General features: G+C 49.2%; 3 protein-coding genes across 7 annotated transcripts in view; 2 read left to right on the top strand and 1 right to left on the bottom strand.

Moving 5' to 3' along the window:
• TMEM150C (transmembrane protein 150C) overlaps nt 1–3,311 on the top strand; it is a 24,201-nt gene extending 20,890 nt beyond the window's left edge. For all 4 annotated transcript variants that reach the window (XM_074823922.1, XM_074823920.1, XM_074823923.1 and 1 more), the window contains one exon: nt 926–3,311. In XM_074823922.1, coding sequence (XP_074680023.1) covers nt 926–1,134 — 209 coding nt within the window. In that variant the 3' untranslated portion in view covers nt 1,135–3,311. The remainder of the gene's footprint in view (nt 1–925) is intronic.
• ENOPH1 (enolase-phosphatase 1) lies at nt 3,296–14,714 on the bottom strand. Its single transcript, XM_074823919.1, has 6 exons — nt 14,349–14,714; nt 10,794–10,895; nt 9,830–10,032; nt 6,543–6,675; nt 6,133–6,256; nt 3,296–5,234 (listed from the first exon to the last, which is right to left on the bottom strand). The coding sequence occupies exons 1-6, from the start codon at nt 14,430–14,432 to the stop codon at nt 5,095–5,097; spliced, it is 786 nt and encodes a 261-aa protein (XP_074680020.1). The 5' UTR covers nt 14,433–14,714; the 3' UTR covers nt 3,296–5,094.
• A 340-nt stretch (nt 14,715–15,054) lies between these two features.
• On the top strand, nt 15,055–19,550 carry HNRNPDL (heterogeneous nuclear ribonucleoprotein D like). 2 transcript variants are annotated; one of them, XR_012623236.1, is made up of 9 exons: nt 15,055–15,238; nt 15,753–15,921; nt 16,010–16,171; nt 16,434–16,565; nt 16,684–16,798; nt 17,636–17,803; nt 18,010–18,107; nt 18,490–18,593; nt 19,288–19,550. XR_012623236.1 is itself a non-coding variant. In XM_074823929.1 (8 exons), the coding sequence occupies exons 1-7, from the start codon at nt 15,150–15,152 to the stop codon at nt 18,078–18,080; spliced, it is 906 nt and encodes a 301-aa protein (XP_074680030.1). In that variant the 5' UTR covers nt 15,055–15,149; the 3' UTR covers nt 18,081–18,107; nt 19,288–19,550. The 2 variants fall into 2 exon arrangements, 1 of the variants encoding a protein (XP_074680030.1); XM_074823929.1 differs by lacking the exon at nt 18,490–18,593.
• The last annotated feature ends 12 nt before the right edge of the window (nt 19,551–19,562 follow it).

Below are 19,562 nucleotides of genomic sequence, written 5' to 3' on the forward strand. Positions count from 1 at the left end.
GAATGCTGTTTGCTGAGTGAAGCTGTGGTTGCTTACACTAAGCCCAAGATGAAGTGTTTCTGATTACCTGCTTTGGGTAGTTAAAGCATGGGAGAGGCTGCTTGTTTGTTTGTTTTACCTGTGAAGATCTGTGATCCTGCGTTCCTGGAGTGCAGAAGACATCCTGAAAGACAGGAGAGCCAGTAGGTTTAGAGGTGTACACTGGGCTAGGGCAGGTCCCCAGCTCAGGAGGGTGCCCTCTGCTTTAGGGGAGCTGAGAATGGCTTTTATGGAGTACCCCAGCACAACCTGAGGCACAGCAGTGAGACCCCAACGCCAGGCAATATGCAGTCCAAGCACGTGGGTACATGAGCCTGGAGGACAGTTTCCTGGCTCTGACAACATTCTTTTTCCTTTCAGTATAACATGCCGTACTGCATAGCCTGATGTTTCCAGATTTCACAGAAAGCAATGATTTTGCAGGTGATCTAAAGAGAATGAAAGATTGCACAGTGTAGGTTGAAAGGTGTTCCCATTGCCCGTGGTGCAGAGATCTGATCCAGTTCCTGCTGGGAGGCTCCTGGCAGGTAGGAGCCCACAGCCAGATCCCCAGCTTGCAGGCTCTGTCACTGCCTAGTCGGATGTTCAAGCAAGTTGTGGACTTCTCCGCACCTAAATCTTTCCCTCTCTACGTGTTTATCAGCCTGACTTGGGGTCAGGAAGCTCTGGTCTGTACAGGAGACCTGCTGTGCTCCGTGGACATCACTGGATACCTTACATCTCTGGCACTGGCACCACGTTCACGCTTTCCTGATGATGGCTGGCTGAGTTGACTGTCATCCGGGTGACTTTGATTGTTAGGATTTTATTGTCTTCCCTGTTGGCTTTCTCTCGTCCTGGTCGGTGTCTCTGCTCCCACTAGTTCTCCTTGACTTTCCTCTTCCAGATTTCATCCTCATGGCACAGGGCATTCACATGCATGCTTCCAGAATCCAGTGGGGCCTGGTGATGTGCTTCCTGTGCTACTTTGGCACCTTTGCAGTGGAGTTCAGGCACTACAGATTTGAGATCGTTTGCTCTGAGTACCAAGAAAATTTTCTGAGCTTTTCCGAAAGCTTATCGGAAGCCTCTGAGTACCAGACAGATCAGGTGTAGCTTGTCCTCTGGCGGGGGCAGGGGGGGGAGGGACGGGTAGGAAGGGGACAGGTGTGGTCTCATGGGTTAAACATGACCTCATTTACACTTTTTTGATGAGTTTGTTTTCATGTGCAATCATGACCGTATTGCCAAAGGGCTCTGGGGGTGGCTGTCTCATTAAGAGCCAAACAAAAATAGCTGTCTGCTGGAAGAGGAGTGGATTGTTCTCAGCAGCAGCATGAGAGCACAAGCTGTTTAGCTTGTGCTACCAGTGACTCTTTCTGAGTGGCTCTGTCACACTCCTGTTGTTCAAAACATTCAACAGCCAGTCCTCGCCATGCCCCTTCAACACAGGCACTCCTCAGCCTGTTCTGCAGAGGAGGAGATGAAGAAATCAGAATTCTTTGGGCACCAAGAGTCTTCAGGAGGTTCCCGTGTCACCAGACTGCATCTTCTGTGTGTTACTTGTGTTGTTTTCTTTGCTGCCAACTGGTGTACCTTGGTAGGGTGAGAAAGAGCGTCTCTTTCTTCTGGACTTGGAATCGAGCCGTGGAAGGCTCCAACTGACTGGGTTTTATGGCAAGCAGGCAAGCATTTCTTCCAGCCTGGAAAGCAGCTGACGATAAAGCTGGGTTTGGGAGAAACTGCTGTGATCAGGAAGGGAGACTTTGCTGATGCTGCCTTGTGTCTGGGCAGGCTGTCCCCAGGTCAGAGGAGATGGCACAGTGGGGTGCTTGCTCAGCTTCGTGTTTCAGACTCAGTGGTAGGGACTGGTGGAAGCGAGGTGCTGCATGAGGATGGGAATGCCTGTGTGCTCTGAAGATGACCCAGGAAAGGCTGCTCTTCGTATGTGTGTAGTGCTTCCACCACATTATTGTGTGTAATATTTCAGAAGCTTTTTTTTGTTCACTGAGGGGGAAGACATTGTGTTAGAGACATTGGGCTTGCCTGCCATGAGAACAGAACTGATGCAGGTGGTTCTGGGCATAGGGTTTGGTTTTGTTCCTTGGGCACTTAGAAGTCAAACTTTAGACACTCTGACACTAGGCCTGAGCTCCAGACCCCTCAGTGTGGCTTGTTGTCCTGTCTGTTACAGGTTTAAGTGGCCTTCCAAGGTGCGGGGAGGCAGTTCAGCCCCAGAGGTTGGGTGATGTGGCCTGAGGGCTGGAGGTGCAGGAAGGAAATAGCAAAACCAGAAGGGCTTGTCCTCCCTGATGGGAGGTTTTCAAACAGGTCTGTTTTCAGAGAAAAAGCAGGAGCTCAAACCCCGTTTGAAAATGATTTTGGGAAGGGTGATGTATTGGCTGGGCAGTTGTCTCACGGACATGGCTCCTGTTGTCCTCCATGGGTCAGGCTCAGCTTAGATTTGCATCTTGTCTGAGCTGCAGGAAAATAAACAGAAATGAAAATGGTGGCAAAAGGCACGGTGAAGGGGAACTTGTATTGTGCTGTGGCATTTCTGACAGTGAGGGAAAAGGCATGAGGGTATGGTATTCAGTCTTCTGTAAAGGTCAGAGGCCTCTCCTGAAAGAAGAAAAAGTTGAGAAAAACTTCTGTCAAAACTAGTGTAAGTTGAAAGCTTTCAGCCAGCCCTTTATCTTCTTTGGGCCAGTATTTGTTCTCAGGCAGCTGCTACAAATCCAGAGCATCTCCAGCCAACGGAGGGTTGTCGCTGAACTGCTGAAGGCCTCCTTTGTAGCTGTGACATTAGTAGGAAGCTTCCCCAGAGGGCTGTGCTGCAGGTGGCCCAAAGGCACCGCAGCGTAAGGCTCAGGGCTCCCCAGCAGCCCCTCTGGGGAGCTCCTGGGCAAGGGCAGGAGGGGACAGCCGGGAGAAGATGCAGGTGGGGATCCTCTTACACGGGCACGCACGCTCAGTACATATGGAGCACAAAACAGCAACTTGTTTTAAGGGTGTTTTACTGTAAATAGTCCAATGTGACTTTTTAAAAATCAGTTAGTACTTTCAGTTTATCATTTTATAGTTTGTAATTTTGCGAAAGGAAAAAAAAAGATGTTTGTGATTTTTTTTTTCTTTCTCTCCTTTTCCTATATGCAATCCAAACTGAACTTCAGGTTTTGGTGATAACTTTGTACATTTCTTAGAGTATTTCTAACAACACATTTCAGTACAACTAAATGACAACTGATAAACACTGAAACACGACCACTAAATAAAGTGCTTTTATGGAGAAAGTGAGTTTTATTTTTGTCCCCTACCCCATGCATAGCTTTCTGATGGCAAAGGCAAAACAAAAGGTGAGTATTTACAGTGTCATGATTAAAATTAACACTTAAGGAAGCCAGGGACTATTCAGCCATGCAGATACACTTATTCTAACAGTGCAGGTTCTTTCTAGGATCAGACTAATTATGCAGCTCAGAAAGGCATCCAGACTAGCTGCCTCACAGCCTTACCTGCTACCATCAAAGTTTTAGAAGGGCAATGCTGGCATGATGTGGTGTGCTCTCAAAATGCCCGTCTCTTCCTTCTTCTCTACACAGCAGCCTCCCTCATCAGGGACAGCTGTAGATCAGAGCTCAGGAAGGCAACACGCACGTTAGTATTCTACGTTGGCTGGCCGTGAGGGCAAGCTCAAGCGCAGCCACGCAGGAATGCTTAAGGAGCAAGTGACACTCATGCACGAAGGCAGGGAACTGGGGTGTCAAACTGCCTCTGCCTCCACTATTACTAGGTATAACCTAGCTGTGGCTCTCCCTCCTGCACCCATACTGAAATCATAAGACGGTCAGGGAGGTAATACAGCTTCCTTGGCAGGACAGGGTTGTCTGCCTTAAAGAAAGGACCGGGGAGGGCGAAAGCAGGAAAATAAAGTGTGCACGGGTTCAAAAAAAAGACTTTTGCCTTTAGGTGCTGGGATCACTGGTGATAGACAGGAAAGCTAAATAGTGGGATGGAGTGAACACATGAAAGCAAAGTTGTGTTTTTATTTACTACATTAGGAAAAGTTCCATGACCATCTGATAGAAATTGGCACAATTTAGGTAGGGTGGGTGAAAAGATCAGGGTTTTAATTCTCCTTAAATGCAGCAGGATGTGTCCCTCGGGAGCAGTTGTTTGTCAGCTGACCAGTGCTACGAACGTGTGACAGGGTGACTGATGTTGGCTACCAAGAAGGAGCTCCACGGGTTAGTGCTAAGGGAGATACTTCAGAAATGCGGTCAAGCTGACTTTGGTGATCAGTCAGTTGGATCCCATAGCCCAGCACCACGATGCAGCAGTGAGGTGGGTCTAGAATTTAATTTTTAAAGCTATATTTATATATATTCTACTTCATTGTGGTAGGCTGGCTGTGTAGCTCTAAGCAGCTTCCATCTGCAAGTTGTACTGTTTGGTACCTACACCTGCAGTGGATACAACCAAGATTTAAGTTGTTCCTGGTCTAAAGAGCTTGCCTGCAGCAAGGGCTGGCTTTTTCTGTGGCAGTCCAAACCTACTGTATTATAGCCCCCATTCAGCACTTTCCTGAGGGCATCCTAACCCCTCTTAACTTCAAAAGTTTTGACTTAGCCGGCAACCCTGTCTGCAGAAAGAAGCTCCTATCCCCTAATGGTCCCTGGAGGTCCCTCTGGGACAGGGGGACATCATACACCTTGTTTGCAGACTGTTTCTAAAAATGACGGAGCTGGTGGTGGGGCGTCTCAGCCCCAGATTTCAATGGGTGTGTCTGAAGGAAGTATCCCCTGAGCTCATTGCTAGCCGGGAAAGGAGAGGAACAGCAGGGCTTACGGGTGCTGCTCCTCACGCTGTTCCCAGCTCCAGCTGGCTGCTGCGGTCCTCTGTCCTACTGCACGAGGGACCCCACACCACACGCTCCATCCATACCTGCCTGCACTAGTCACGGGTCCAAGACATGATGCGGGTTTGGTTTTCAATTCTGATTATGGACAAAGTTACCTAATGTTACACAAGGACAATTCAGATGAAGCAGTGTCTTTCGTGCATGCACCACTTTCCCTAAGTGGAGGAAGGCAGGAAAAGTTCGGTGAAAGATGAGATGAGGCTGTAATATGATTTCTCATCATCTGTCAGTCCTGCATTGCCCGGTCTGATCACCACAGCCACGTGAGTATCTGCTTCCTCGGCCGCGTTGGCTTCTGAAACAGGCAGGGAGAATGGAGATGAGATGTGATTACTGACCTCCCCACATGAGGGTCTTCTTGGCTTGAAGGTGCCCCAAAACACTGAAGTGCTTTTAAACGTTGAGACTGAGAGAGCAGTGCAGGGCTCTAGAGAGGGACCAGCTCCTGTCACAAAGAAGCTGGGCTGTGGTCGGACTGTGGCATTAGCGAGTCCAACACCCCCTGCCAGGAGTCCCTTCTCACCAGCTTCCTTCGCTCCCCAAGCACAGCAGGAGGCTACAGGAAGACAACACAGGGAAAACTGCAAGTTCCCACCAGCTCTGCTGCCAGGGCTGGGGAGGAGGTAAGGCCTAACTCCTGGGGACTGAGCTGGCTTAGATTGAGATCACAACCCGGTGTCATTTCTGCCAGAAAGATGTTCCCAGCAATGGCAGGCAATTAAATTAGCTTCCTGAGCCTGGCTTTCCAGGGGTCAAGTCCTGGTGACCAGGAGCAATGTTTTCCTGCTGCTGAACACAACCTAAGAGCAAGTGGCACAAAGAACCAGCCACCGCATGTGCACAGCGGACATTGTCTGTTCCCCTGAGCACGGGTCATGAAAACCACTGACCCTGTTTGTAAATGGGGCACGCCAACCGCTTCAGCAAACACTCCACTCTGCTTTAACAGTCTCCTTGCTTGCTGGAGCAAGGGCAGGTTTTCTACTTGACCTACTTTCCCTCATGGCAGCACTGCTCACAGATATCCCACCGCTGTGTGAGAGCCTGGATGTGTAGGGAAGAAGCGTGGCAGCAGTTAGGGGGATGCCACTGAAGCAAGGTGGTCTGCAGCATTTCTGGGGTGCTTGTGACAAGTCAGCAGCACGTGTTCAAAGAGCACAGGTGAGAGCCAGCAGGACTGGCAGGCCACCTACCTCGAGGGACATCCGTCAGGAAGAGGATGTTGGTGGTGGTGCACCCGATACTGGCAGCAATCCTTCTGTAGCTCTCACTTTCTACCTTGGGGCCTATTTTGGTATCAAAGTGGCCATCAAAGAGCTGAAAGAGAGAGAAAAGCAAAGGCAGTTGCTCAGTGCCACCTGAAGAGCAGGGCTAAACTTCGCTCCCATGCAAGACATCCCCTTTCCTTTCTCCCACAGTAACGGGGGGCTGATGCAGCCATGCTAGCATACGCCACTGGCTGAGCTTAACTCCCGAGGGCCAAACCCACCGCCCCACCTTCCTGTCCCAGACTCTATTCACAACGCATTAAGGCAAAGGCAGTTGTGGGAGGGAAGTGCTCTGCAGAGGGAGGAGCTGTAAGGAAGGTGATAAGGTTATCTACCTCTAGGATATCACCTTCTGTAGAATATCCGAACAGAAGCTTCTGGGCCTCAATGCTGCCTGAGGAGTAGATATAGACCTTCATCCCCGCTTCCCGCCACTTCCGGATGGCTGGAACCACGTCCTCGAAGATTCTGGAGCAAAACAGGGCAGCAGGTAAGGGCAAAGCCAGAGGCACCTGAGCCAGGACACCTTTAGCCAGGCACTGTAACAACTGTCCCATTAGTTTGCAAGAGGACTTTGTTCTCAATCTGCTCAGGGCTTCTGCAGCTGGGGAGTCTATTTCAGCAGTGGGTGATATATCCTTAGCTCCAGCCAACCAAGCAGCTCACTGACTGCTATGCAGTCACGGACAGCAGCTCTAATGAGCTGTCTCAGACATTTGGCAGGAATCACAGAATCATCTCAGTTGGAAAAGACCTTGAAGATCCTCCAGTCCAACCATTAACCTCATACTGACAGTTCTCAACTCCACCAGATCCCTCAGTGCTACGTTTCTCCAGGAGTTTCTCCAGCCCCATCAATTTAGAGACGGGAGGAAAGGTTAGGGAAGATGGCATCCTGCCACTTTCCTCTGAGATGGAAGAATAAGGGGAGCACAGGCTCTTGCATCCTGAGTCCCCCCTGTCTTGCAAGCTACTAAGGTTCCCCTGTTGCTAAGAGCTACGGCTGTAAGCTGCACCCACACGGGGCAAACGCAGCCCGCAGGCTCAGGCTCTGACTGTGTGTAGGGAGGAGCTGAGAGGAGGCTGCAGCCCGCAGGAGCTAAACGAGCAGCACTGTACGAACTGTTTATTAGACTGGATATCAGGAAGTATTTCTTTCCAGAAGGGGTTGTTGGGCGTTGGAATGGGCTGCCCAGGGCAGGCGGGGAGTCCCCATCCCTGGAGGGGTTGAAGAGTCAGGTTGACCCAGCGCTGAGGGATCTGGTGGAGTTGGGAACGGTCAGGGTGAGGTTCATGGTTGGACTGGAGGAGCTTCAAGGGCTTTTCCACCCTGGATGATTCTGTAATTCTGTGTTTGAAGCCAGACAACTACTCGGGAAAGGAGTGTCCCCTAAGGGACTGAGGTCAGAGCTACTCTATTCAGTGACTCAGTCAGGTTATACAGTACTACCCGTGGGCCAGATGCATCCCTGGCTTAACTGCACTGCAAAGGGTGAACCAGTTCCTGTTCACTAGGCAGCAGTCTCTCCCCTTATTCTTCCAGCCTTGAAGAGCGCTGCAAAGACAAGATACCAGTCTAGCAACGAGCTGATGAGTCTCAAAATGTGAGCTCCATCTAACTCCTGGGTAGTAGCTGCGTAAAGACAAGCCCGGCAGCAGGGAGTAAAGCTGTGAGAGACGGAAGGAAGACCAAAGCCAAGGCAACTGCTGTGTAACTGCTAATGGACATGTCTGTCAGTTCCCTCATAGCCTTCTCATTTGTACCACGTGTCCTCTCCAGTGCTGCACTTACATGTATGTAAAAGCTCTTTGTATGCAAAGGACATTTACAAGATTACCCATGTAGTGGGGGAAACCGAAGACTAGAGGATGCTCAAGAGGGACAAAGTGAGGCTGACATTAAGTCCCTCAGTAATACATGTGATGGTTGATAAGGTAAGGCCACAAACAGTCTCAGAAGGGCAGGGAGGGGGTTTGAGTTTGATATGGCAAAAGGATGGAGAGAGGAGCTGGAGAAGACGTGATCCCCAGGGAACCAAGTTTTCATCCCAGTCCAAATTGCAGCCTTCCCACCATGTACCAGCTCTGCGTGGCCACTTGGGCCAAGGCCCAGAGGTACTGCCCTGAAAAGGGGATCTGAGCCCCTGAACACCTGAAGAAAGAGGACTCCAAATAGATGCAAAAGGAGGTGTTAGACTGAATTTTGCAGACTTGTAGCCATCAGTTGGCCCTTTCTTCATCTCCAGTTTCTTGGCTATCTGCTCAGGGCCTCGTTATGTATTTACAAAAAAAAAAAAGTTCACTTTTTTTCATGGTTATTTATTAAATGTCTCTGGTGTCAGATGAAAAGACTTTGAGGTTGTACAGCACCTGCAGAAACTCCCAGCCACCCCCGTGTTTTCACATGCTGAGTTCAGTGCCTGGATTTCAGACACGGATGTGCCAGGTACAGTTGGGCAAGGGGGTGACTTTGAAGATCTCACTCCTTGAATGCTGCCAAGCAGCAAGGCTAGCTCCACAGTTTTTGGGCCACTATAAGACAATTAGCCCTGTTTTTAAAAAGAAAACCAACAGGATGGTTGTCCCTCTTGCTTTGCTTTTGGGTTTTGTTGCTTTCTCTAGTGGATGTTTACATTTTTCTGTGAGTTCTTTTTCTTCTTCCTCATTCTTCCTTTGGCAAAACACTTCGTGAACTTAGGGTTTGTTTTACTTCCTTAGAAACTTGAAATGCATAGTTTAACCAAGTATCTCTTGACCTAAGTAAGAAAATCAGGCTTAACTCCAGTCGTTCCTACTTATGCACACTCGCATTGTAGCTGAAGAGGAGCCTGAAGACAAAAAGAAGTGGAAAGGCAGGAAACGCTCACGTAAAGAGACAACACAGGAGGAAACAACTGAAAGGACCTGACCCTGCAACCCCGGCTTGTTTAGCCTTGTTCCAAAACGTGAGTGCAATTCAGGGATAAAAAATGCAAAATGGAGAACTGTAAGAAGTTCATATTTCTGCCTCAGTCTCTTGGTTTACCAAGAAATCTCTATAGAGAAATATTGAGACATTTTCTGAATTTTTAATGTAAAAGATAGTTGTCCCAGATGAATGTTCTACCAGTCGTGGGAGCAGAACCGCCCTGTGTGACACCTCCATTACCTCATTCTGTTTCTCAGACCTTGTCTCCTTTACAGACTCTGTCCAGGTGGCCAGAGAACTGGCTGTTCCCCAGCATGTACCTGCCGATTATTCCTTAAGGAGAAACACTCTCACCCACTTGTCATCTTCCCAGTGGGGACTGAGACAACTTGGTCAGTCCCAAGTTTACCGTAAGCTTTTGGGTCCCCCGATTCAAAGATTAAGCTCAATGGAGTTGTGTTTCACTGCATGATCAAGTTTGAAATGAAGTGTCTGCCGTTGGTTCCACAACAGCAGCGGCCTGGCTTAAGCCATGACTGAGCGTAAATACATTGTCTTCTCCACCAAGGTAGTAATCCTATTTGCACTTGTACGTGGGGCTGCTTCCAGGAATAGCTTATGCAGCTATTCTGCTAACAGAAGTCTAGGAAAGATGCACCCCGTACCCGCCCCAGGGAAAGGGGCACACAATTACTCACACCCCCAATTACTCACTCTCCTTTGATGTGTCCAGTTGCATAGGCTGCCCTCCACATGTGGCCCTGCAGCTGCTTCAGTGCCGTGGTCTTCCTGTCCAAAGACATCTGCCAGTGCACGTTGTCTACGACAGCCTGGATGACCTGCTCCAGCTCCTCTTCCCCGCTGCCGCTCTCCAAAGGGATTGGCACAGCCCCATCCAAGCTCGAGTCCTCCTGAGCCTGGGAATCATCCGTGATAAAAAGAGGTGAGGGAAGAGGTGGAGCGGTCTCAACATCTCAGTTTAGGAAAGGGGTCTAACACCTGCATCCACACACCTCTGTGCAGGACACAGCTTGAACTGCTCTTGACGTGAAGGGTTACAACACTGTTTGAATGCTTTTCTCAATGGGAAATTCAGACTTCAGTAGTGCTTAGAAACACTTGCTTGGATTGTACTTTCCAAACCCAACAATTAGCACTATTGTAGGTGTACTGTAAATACTCTAATGAGAATTATACTTGCTTAAGTATTTAATTATTGAAATTAAGGCAAGGAAGCAAATGCATCTGTTGGCTTTAGACAGCCACAGGTCTCCAACTGATGCTGTGTCCCTGTACGGAGGCAGAATACGCTGCCCTGTGCAGGACAAGTACTCTGCCACCCCTCCGTGCTGCTTCCCAAACAGGCACCTGGAAGCCAAAGGTGGCAGATTCGGCAAGAGAAGGGCACAATGCAGGCACAAAGCTGGAAAGCTGTGGTTCGACACCTGCTCAGGGGCCATGAAGACCAAGGCAAGCTGAGGGAAGCAGCTGAGCTGCTGCCTACCAAGCACCAGCCCTTCCTGAGCACAACCCCAGGCTTTTGCCCATCAAGACAACCAGCCTCTGCGGGGGCCAAAGAGAGGTATGGGCTCATGTTGGGTGACTGGGGGAGTCCCAGTGGCCTAAAGTCTCTGGCATGCCGTGAAAACCCAGAGACAGTGTAGCTCCATTACTTAACCTGTTTCCTCAGAAGCCCGACGTCCCGCTGGCACTCCTCCTCCTCCCAGTGAGCGCGCAGATACTCCTTCACGTTGTCTTTGATGTAAGGGAACAAGGTCTCCTGGCAGCACACAAGAAAAACAGGCAGCTCCTTGAACCTGGCAGAGGTAAGGCTGACTTGTTTTTAAAGCAACTGTGTGCACATGCTGGTGTGTACAGTTATTTTCCCCGCTCCAGCTTTCCCTACAGTACTGCAGCTTGTGAAACTGCCTGCCAAGGGTGGGCTGCCTGGTCACAGGCCAGAGCCAACCTCGGGCCAAGATTAGCACAGGCGGATTTTTTGCACAAATGCTTATGTTGCTGCAACTTAAATCCCAGGATGGTAAGGTGGGTGATAACTTCTTCTGGGCTTGCCAAAAAATGTCTCAAATGGCATATATGACCCCAAATTCCCATCAGCTGAGGAGTACAAGACTGACTGTACTGTGAACTGAGAAGTTATACTACTCTATTTTTAATGGGGCTCTTGTCCTAATGAAGGTTGTTCCGAAAACACATCTCAACTTCTCACCAGAGCTAGAAGACTTTTTTAAAAAGAAAAGTCTAGTCCAGTGACACTGAGCTCTACAGGACAGTCTTGCAAATGAAATGAAACAGGGTTAGGGAAAAGTGCCACAGGAGAATTACAAACCTTCCCAGAGATCCCAAGGGCAACCATAAATAATTACAAATCGCTCTCATCAGTGGAATTTCGCAAGTGAGAAGCCACAAGCAGCCACCGCGACAGCATCTCTGGGTGCGGGAAGAGCCTCAGGACAAGGGGAGGGCAGGGAGCTTCTTCCTTCAGGTACAGAACTGAGCTTTTCCTAATGGGGGAAAATTTGGGATGGGGAGGAGATGGGAGGAAACCAGCCTGAGCTCATCTCTCCTCAAAAAACGGCCAGTGATATTTTTCTCCTCACTGTATGTCACCTTTAAGTTGTTACTGAATTAAGAAAATGGTGGCCCTGAGAGCATGATGTGGCAGCAGAACTGCAGGGTTTTCTATTGCTCCAATATGGTGTTTTCCACGTTGTATATTTTAAAAACAGTGTACATTTAGGGGAAAGGAAAATCTCTTAAATGCGTAGAAAATTACCACAAACTTGTCTAGGAAAATTAACAGCCTTGTAATACCCCCAGTTACTCTCTCTTCTCCTTTATTTGAGCTTAGCTGCTTTCAAACTATCTTTTAAATCATGGAGGAAATTAATGAGTATCCACTGGGAAATGCAACTGACCTGCTGACTTGGTTTAACTTCCCTTACAACTCAGATGTCAAAAGGTCCTAACTGCTTTCCAAAAGCAGTGCTTGCAAATAAAAACTTCCAAATAGGCTCTGAAAGCATGGTGTATTCAGTGATTCAGTGGGTTTTAAAAGGGTAGAAGCCTTGGCCCACTGGCAAACGCATCCGTCTGTGATTTAAGAGGGGTTCACAGCAATGTTAAACCCAGTATAGAAAGGACGGTATTTTTACCGTCAGTAGACACCCACGTAGCACGCTGTAATTAGCGCTTGCAGGATTTCGAGCAACCAGGGTCAATTTTCCTCTCGATGTCCATGCAAGCTGTCACAAAGTTCAGTGACAATCTGCTCTTTTACAGGAGATCTGACAAATCCCAGAGGATGTAGTCTAACAAATTACCTCTCTCCCCTGCCATCTACTCTTCTCTGCCAGGGTGGACTCAGCAAAACAGAAAACTTGGTGACCTCTAACACAGGGCCACCAAATATTCTCTTTTCCGGTATCTTTCCTTAATCCACCCATCAACCGGCTTATACTATTTCCTTACTTCGTGTATTCAGTAATTCTAATACTAAAGAAAGGATTAAATAAAATCCTTCAATATTAAAGAATAAAAGGCCTGCAAAACCAGCAGTGGACCTTTTAAAGGGAAATAGAAATTATGGAGGTTAAGTGGAAGTCCAAGTGAAATAACCTGTTTCAAGCATTTTCAGGATATCCAGCAAACTTTTAATTGAAAACCGTAACTTATTCGGCTTTCCTGCAACAGAAAGACTTTGGGTAGGAAACCATCTCAGGTGTATTGCATGTTATTCGCACAACAGCAAAATGGATTCAAGGTGGATATAGTCAACTTCATTGCTCTGTTAGATGTTTAGTAAAAAATCTATTTAAATTGAAAGATATCGAGGCGAGGGAGGCAGCTGTAATGTCATCTAGACCTGATGTTTCTTCAAGAGCACTGGAAGAACAGTGACAGGAAAGATGTAGGTCACGTTCATCTGTTAAACTGTGTTAGCAGAAACACCTAGAAAGCCTGACAAGAGCCTTCATTCACCCCTCCACGCACTGTGTGGGTCACAAAGCACCTTCATAAACTACCAGCAAAAAACATCCACCAAATCCTATAATGTCTCGTGGAGAAATACAGGCTAATGGCAGGAGCAGGGATAATTCCGTTTTGTGTCTTAAATACAAGGAAATTGCTCCCTCCTGTGAGGACACGAGCTTGATTGGGGACCAAAACCTCTCAGAGAGGAGGGTCCTGAAAATTTTAATAGCATATTTATGGCTTTTGTCCCGACGCCTCCTGCTGGCCTCCCAGACTTCCCAGTGCCCCAGCTTCTGCACCTAGACCAACATTTTCAATAGCCTCAAGCTTTCTCCTAGGCAAGGGAAGCCACTCGTACACATTTGCTGTTAGTACAGTCTTCCTCATGTACGCTTGACACGATCTCTCTGCTGTCCTTCCCCTGGACTGGTCCTGTGCATGCTGGAGGAAGGATACACAGAATCACAGAACCATCTCGGTTGGAAAAACCCTTGAAGCTCCTCTAGTCCAACCATGAACCTCACCCTGACCGTTCCCAACTGCACCAGATCCCTCAGCGCAGGGTCAACCCGACTCTTCAACCCCTCCAGGGATGGGGACTCCCCGCCTGCCCTGGGCAGCCCATTCCAACGCCCAACAACCCCTTCTGGACAGAAATACTTCCTAAGAGCCAGTCTAAAAGCCACACTACAGCTCTGGTGACACTGGAGGCATCTGACTGTCCCACCCTTTTGAAGGGAAAAGGCAGCGAGCAACCCCAAGATAGTATTTGAGGCTCTCTGCAAATTCGGGTGGGGTGCTGCAGCTCCGAGCAACACTGACGCTTGAGGGCTTTTCCTAAATGAGGCTTCAAGTGCCCCATATTCATGAAAAAAATAATTTACTGAACTGCCCTTGATCTGAATAATTCCCTGTTCTCCTGCCCACAAAAGAGGCAGGCGATCGGTAAAACTAGGCGTGTTTTCTCGTGAGCATTATTCAGAAAAAAAAAAAAAAGAAAAAAAGGCAGAAAATGTGTCACGGTTTTACGGTTCTGGAGGAAACTCAGGCCCGCCCTCGGTGAAGCTGCAGCCCTGGGAGAGGCTCTTCCCCGTCCGCCGGCTGCCCGGGCTGGGGCGGGGTATGACGATAATAACGGCGATGGTAGCGGAGCCCCCGGCAGTGCCAGCGGGGTCCCGGCCGCGGGGGGGGGGGGGGGGGGGGGTAGTTCGCTGCCGCCCGCCCCGCCGGGTCTCACCTGGACGAAGGCGATGGGGGTGATGGTGCCCTCGATGTCCAGCAGGATGGCGCGCACCTCTGCCGGCACCGGCAGCACGCCCATGGCGGCAGCGGCACGTGGGGCGCGGGGCACACCGGAGGAGTGCGGCGGCGGCGGCGGCGGGCGCTCCGCCCTGCGGCTGCGCGGGGGGCCGGGCCGGGCCGCGCCGGGCCGGGCCGAGCCGCCGCGGATCACGGCAGGCGAGTGCGGCGACGGCAGGACCCCGGCGGCGGGAGTGCCGCGCCGGCTGTGCCCGCCCTCGGAGCGCCCGCCCCGCCCCACCGCCCCCTGAACGGGGCTGCTGGGTCGGACGTCACCCCCCACCCCCCCCAGCGCCCGCCTGTCCCGGTCCCCCGGTCGCTGTCCCCACCCAGGGCAGCGACACCCCCCACATACCGCCGCCGCCTCGCCCCAGGGCCCGCGGCGGGGAGCGCTGAGCACCGCGGAGGGCCGAGGCGTGCGGGGACGGCGGCCGCGCTCCGGGCCCCTCGGCGGGGCCCGGCTGGACCGGCCCGGCTGGACCGACCGGCGCCGCGGCCCGGGGGCTCGGGGCCGGGGGGGGGGGGGCGCGGCAGCGGCCCGGCGGCGGGCGGGTGCTGCAGTCCCGGCGGCGGCCGCCAGGGGCGCTGCGGCGGCGGGCGAGAGCGAGGCGCTGATTGGCTGCCGGTGCGCATATATAAGGGCGGCGCAGGCGGTGCCCGGATCTCTTCCGCCGCCATTTTCTCTGCCGCGTAGGTCTCCGCCGCTCGCTCGGAGCAGCCCCGCTGCCCTCGCCCCGCCATGGAGGACGCGACCGAGATGAGCGGCGGCCCGGAGGAGTTCGCCGAGGGCTCCAAGATCAATGCGAGCAAGAACCAGCAGGACGACGGGTATGGCTGGGGAGGGGGAGGGGAGGGGGGGGGGGGGGGGGGGGGGCCGCGCCTCCATCTCTCTCAGTCTTGGGCCGCGCCGGGGGAGGGGGGAAGGGGGCGGCTCGGGGGAGGCGGGGCCGGGCGGGCCGGGCCCTCCCCCTTCCCACGCCGGTAGCCCAGCCCGCTTTTGTGTCCCGGGCTGGTGACCCAGTTTCCGTCGGGCGGGGCGGGGAGGGGAGGGGGGGAGGGCTGCCGATCCGGGGCGTGACGTCACCGGCAGGCTCTGTGGGCCTGCGCTGCTCGGACAGCCTGTAACGGTGAGGCCGGGCCAGCGGCAGCAGCTCCCCGGGGCTGCCCCTGCGGCGGCTGGTTGCCTCTGCGAGGCGAGCCGGGCGGTGGCGGCTTCCCGATCGCCTTTGGCTTGCGGCGGCCGCGAGCGGGCTTGCTCCATGCTCCCCGCGAGCATTTGCACCTATCTGCGTGTGTACACACGTGTGTTTACATGTATTCGTATGTACTTCTTGCGTTCCAGGAAAATGTTTATTGGAGGCCTCAGCTGGGACACTAGCAAGAAAGACTTGACAGAGTACCTCTCTCGTTTTGGCGAGGTTGTGGACTGTACGATTAAAACAGACCCGGTCACTGGGAGGTCGAGGGGGTTTGGGTTCGTGCTCTTCAAGGATGCTGCCAGTGTGGAGAAGGTGGGTGGATTTCTGCTGGATCGATGGCACAGAGCCTGCCTGTGTCACCGTAGCGATCTGAGACTTTGTTTCCTTGTGTGCTTCTTAGGTGTTGGAACTGAAGGAACACAAACTGGATGGGAAGCTAATAGATCCTAAAAGGGCAAAAGCCCTAAAAGGGAAGGAGCCACCAAAAAAAGTGTTTGTTGGTGGGCTGAGTCCAGATACATCTGAAGAACAGATTAAAGAGTACTTTGGAGCTTTTGGCGAGGTATAGTATAATGGCATATAAGAACAGTTCTGGTTTTCAAGTGCAGTGTTGCCTCTGTCTTAAGATGGAATAATTTTTGAGGAGAGAGCTGGGTCAGACTTACATAAAACTAGGGATTGTTGAAACTGTAGGTGTATTGATGATTCCGTAGCGTTGCAATGGGCTGATTTGCAGTCGGCAAAGATGTTGGGCTGCTGAGTAGTTCTGGTAGCATTAAAAATTGCTTACGGATTTCATGCATTATAGTTACTTTTGATTTCAGATTGAAAACATTGAGCTTCCCATGGACACAAAGACGAATGAAAGGAGGGGCTTCTGTTTTATCACTTACACAGATGAAGAGCCAGTAAAGAAGTTATTAGAGAGCAGATACCATCAAATTGGTTCAGGCAAGGTATGGAGGCTCTTGTTCTTGGCATGTGAAATAGACTATTTCTGTAGACTTCTGTGAAAGCAACTCAGAAAATGGTCTTGAAATTTTGGCGAGTTAACAATTCTCTCTCTCTTTACAGTGTGAGATCAAAGTAGCACAGCCGAAAGAGGTATACAGGCAACAGCAGCAGCAGCAGAAAGGAGGAAAAAACAATGCAGCTGGTGGACGAGGAGGCGGAAGGGGGCGTGGACGGGGTGAGTGTTTTGGATGTTGAAATTAATCTAAACGCTTAAGTGTCTGTACCAAACACTGAGGTCTTGGTTGATACTCTCAAGTTTTGAGCTGTGTGCAAATCTCATGTTTAAATTGAACATGGAAAGTAGCCTGTTAGTAAATGGTATTTTGGTGGTTGTGACTGCTTGTGGAAGCTTCAGAATCTCTGCTTGCATTCAAGTGGTGAAGTGGCAAGCTGGGTGTAGGGTGCTTCTGTATACCCACAGCTGACAGCATAGCTACATGTATAGGGCAGTTAATCTTCCACGTGAAGGGATACACTGCTATTTGGCTCGTGGTTGAGAAGCCACAAGCTGCTCACTGAAGAGGAAGACAGTCACTTTGCTACACCTTGCAAATAGATGAAAAGCAGGCAGCTGTCGTGTTACAGGTTAATGCATCTCAGTCTTAAAGTCAAGCAGTCAGAACCAACACAAAGCAGTAAAACTGATCCTGTGCTGTAACTTGGTTTTCAGACAATTAATGATCCAAAATGGAAGTTAAAGGAAAACAGCAGGAGCTGCTGTAGTGCATGCCTTCAGTGTTGTGTTTTGTTTTTCCTGACTGTTTTATGACCAGAACTACCTGCTATCTTTCTCTAACATTGTTGTGGGTAATAGGATCTTATGACTCATATCCAAATGAGATTCCTCAGTTGTTTTTAGACTATTATTTTTCTTAGATTCTTGGGAAGGTAAGAGGATTCTTCCAGGTAATAGTTCTGGCATAGAAAAATTGCTGTAGAAAGTTAGATCAAGTGGCACAGGAGAGGAGTGAAATAATGTTCTGTAACTTATAAATGCTCTACTTGGTTTCAGGTCAGGGACAAAACTGGAATCAAGGATTTAATAACTACTATGATCAAGGATACGGAAACTACAATAGTGCTTACAGTGATCAAAGCTACAGTGGCTATGGAGGATATGACTACTCTGGGTACAACTATCCCAATTACGGATATGGGCCAGGATACACAGATTACAGTGGTAAGTGGTTTTGATCTCATTCCAGATAAGAATAGCATGCATCTTTAAACAGGGGATGCCCTTAGTAACTTGTTCTGTAACACCTCTTACTCCTAATACACGGCTCTAAAGAGTAGTCCTGTTGGTGTACTGTATGGGAACAATCTCCTTCAGAGTGTTGGATGTTAATGCTTTTGCTTTTTCCCCCCACCCTGTGTTATCTGCAGGTCAACAAAGCACATATGGAAAGGCATCCCGTGGTGGCGGCAATCACCAAAACAACTACCAGCCGTACTAAAGCAGTACCTAGTACTTGAGGAAACAGGTGTGTACATGAGTGCAAGGTCCACTCTGAGTATGTCTAATCTAATTTAAAGATCAATAGACAAATGAAGAGTAAAAACTTGTGTAGCATGACTTTTCCTTTAATTAAGCTTTTGTTAACTTAAAAAAATACTTTTTTTTAAAACCAGCTTTGCCTACAGTGTCTATAGATCTTTAACTTTGTAAAAATGTGACTTTATCTTCTTTAGTACTTCAGAAAAACATAAGAGTTTTTCTGTTTTGCGTTGTGTACCAGGTGGTCTAGAGGAATAATTAAACTTATTAGAAGTATTAACAGGTAAAGTACTGAAATGGGTACAACTTAAGGAAAACAAGAATGTTGTCTTCTAACTCTGACATTATACCTTGTTTGTACCCGCCAGCGGGAACTTCATTGCAGGCCGTGTGTCACCCTGACCACGTCTATCTCTGGGGTCGCACGTTGCAGGCAGAGCGCAAGGCATACACCAGAAAACGCTGTCCTGTGGTATGGTCTCTTCCAACTTCATGTACCAGCGTAAAGATTAAAGTGGAAAACTTCAGACTTTGGCTTCTTTTTTTTAATCTTTTTGGAGATTAAGTGTCTTAACTTAAATGGTTTTTTACAGGAGTTAAAGTACATAAATGCCTTTACAGCTTAATCATTTGGTCTTCTGTTTAGTGTTGTATTTCAATTGTGGAACCTCATTTTAAGTGTGCATTCTTTAAGATTTAATGCTTGCTTTTTTCTTTTTATAGCTAATAGTGAAATCTGCAAACCAAAACGAACTTTTAAATCTGGAAAAACATTAAAGATCATACGCATGTGGACTGTTTGAACTAAATCAACCTGCCTTGTGTTTGCACAGCAGTCATTTAAATGGGATAAATAATCAGAAACCCTTTTGGCAGTGTTTCCAGTGGGGGAAAAAAACTGATCCAGAGCCTGATTAATAGTCTAAATTGGATGTGTGTTGTGTTCTGGAGCAGCTTCCTAAATGGGCTGAATGGATATATTTGGGAAGTCAAAATTACTGATGGGTAACAAAACCTCTTGTGTTACCTTCATAAATATGCATATGATCTTTAACAGTGAAGAAAGGAATATATAGAAGACTTAAAGCAGTTCATGAAAATGGACCTTTTAACGATTCTTGTAGTAACTTGCACAGACCTGACATATATTTTGTCTTGATTTTTAGGTAGAGATACTGCAACAAAGCCATCTTGCAGCGCATCGTGAATGGTGGTCTTCATGAGAGGAAATGGCTATTTTGTAAAAGACTTTTAGTGTATGACACAACTGTGTCCAACTGTACATAGCGGCTGACTAGTTTTCTTTTATGGTTTTTACTTTTTCTTTTTGCCATTCATGTTATGAGACAATGTGGACTTGTGTTTATACAAAATTTATTTGTATAATTTCATGTTAAAGGATTCTCTAATAAATGCTTACTTAAGTGAATGTGTAGTCCTG

Source organism: Strix aluco, chromosome 4, assembly GCF_031877795.1.
Source record: "Strix aluco isolate bStrAlu1 chromosome 4, bStrAlu1.hap1, whole genome shotgun sequence".
NCBI classification, from domain to species: Eukaryota; Metazoa; Chordata; class Aves; order Strigiformes; family Strigidae; genus Strix; species Strix aluco.

Coding starts and splice junctions, on each gene's coding strand:
- ENOPH1 (XM_074823919.1), bottom strand. CDS start 14,432: ATGGGCGTGCTGCCGGTGCCGGCAGAGGTGCGCGCCATCCTGCTGGAC. Junction 6,676..9,829: donor ACTGGACACATCAAAGGAGA/GTGAGTAATTGG, acceptor GTTTTGCTCCAG/AATCTTCGAGGACGTGGTTC. Junction 5,235..6,132: donor CCTGACGGATGTCCCTCGAG/GTAGGTGGCCTG, acceptor TGCCTGTTTCAG/AAGCCAACGCGGCCGAGGAA.
- HNRNPDL (XM_074823929.1), top strand. CDS start 15,150: ATGGAGGACGCGACCGAGATGAGCGGCGGCCCGGAGGAGTTCGCCGAG. Junction 16,172..16,433: donor ACTTTGGAGCTTTTGGCGAG/GTATAGTATAAT, acceptor TTTTGATTTCAG/ATTGAAAACATTGAGCTTCC. Junction 16,566..16,683: donor ATCAAATTGGTTCAGGCAAG/GTATGGAGGCTC, acceptor CTCTCTTTACAG/TGTGAGATCAAAGTAGCACA.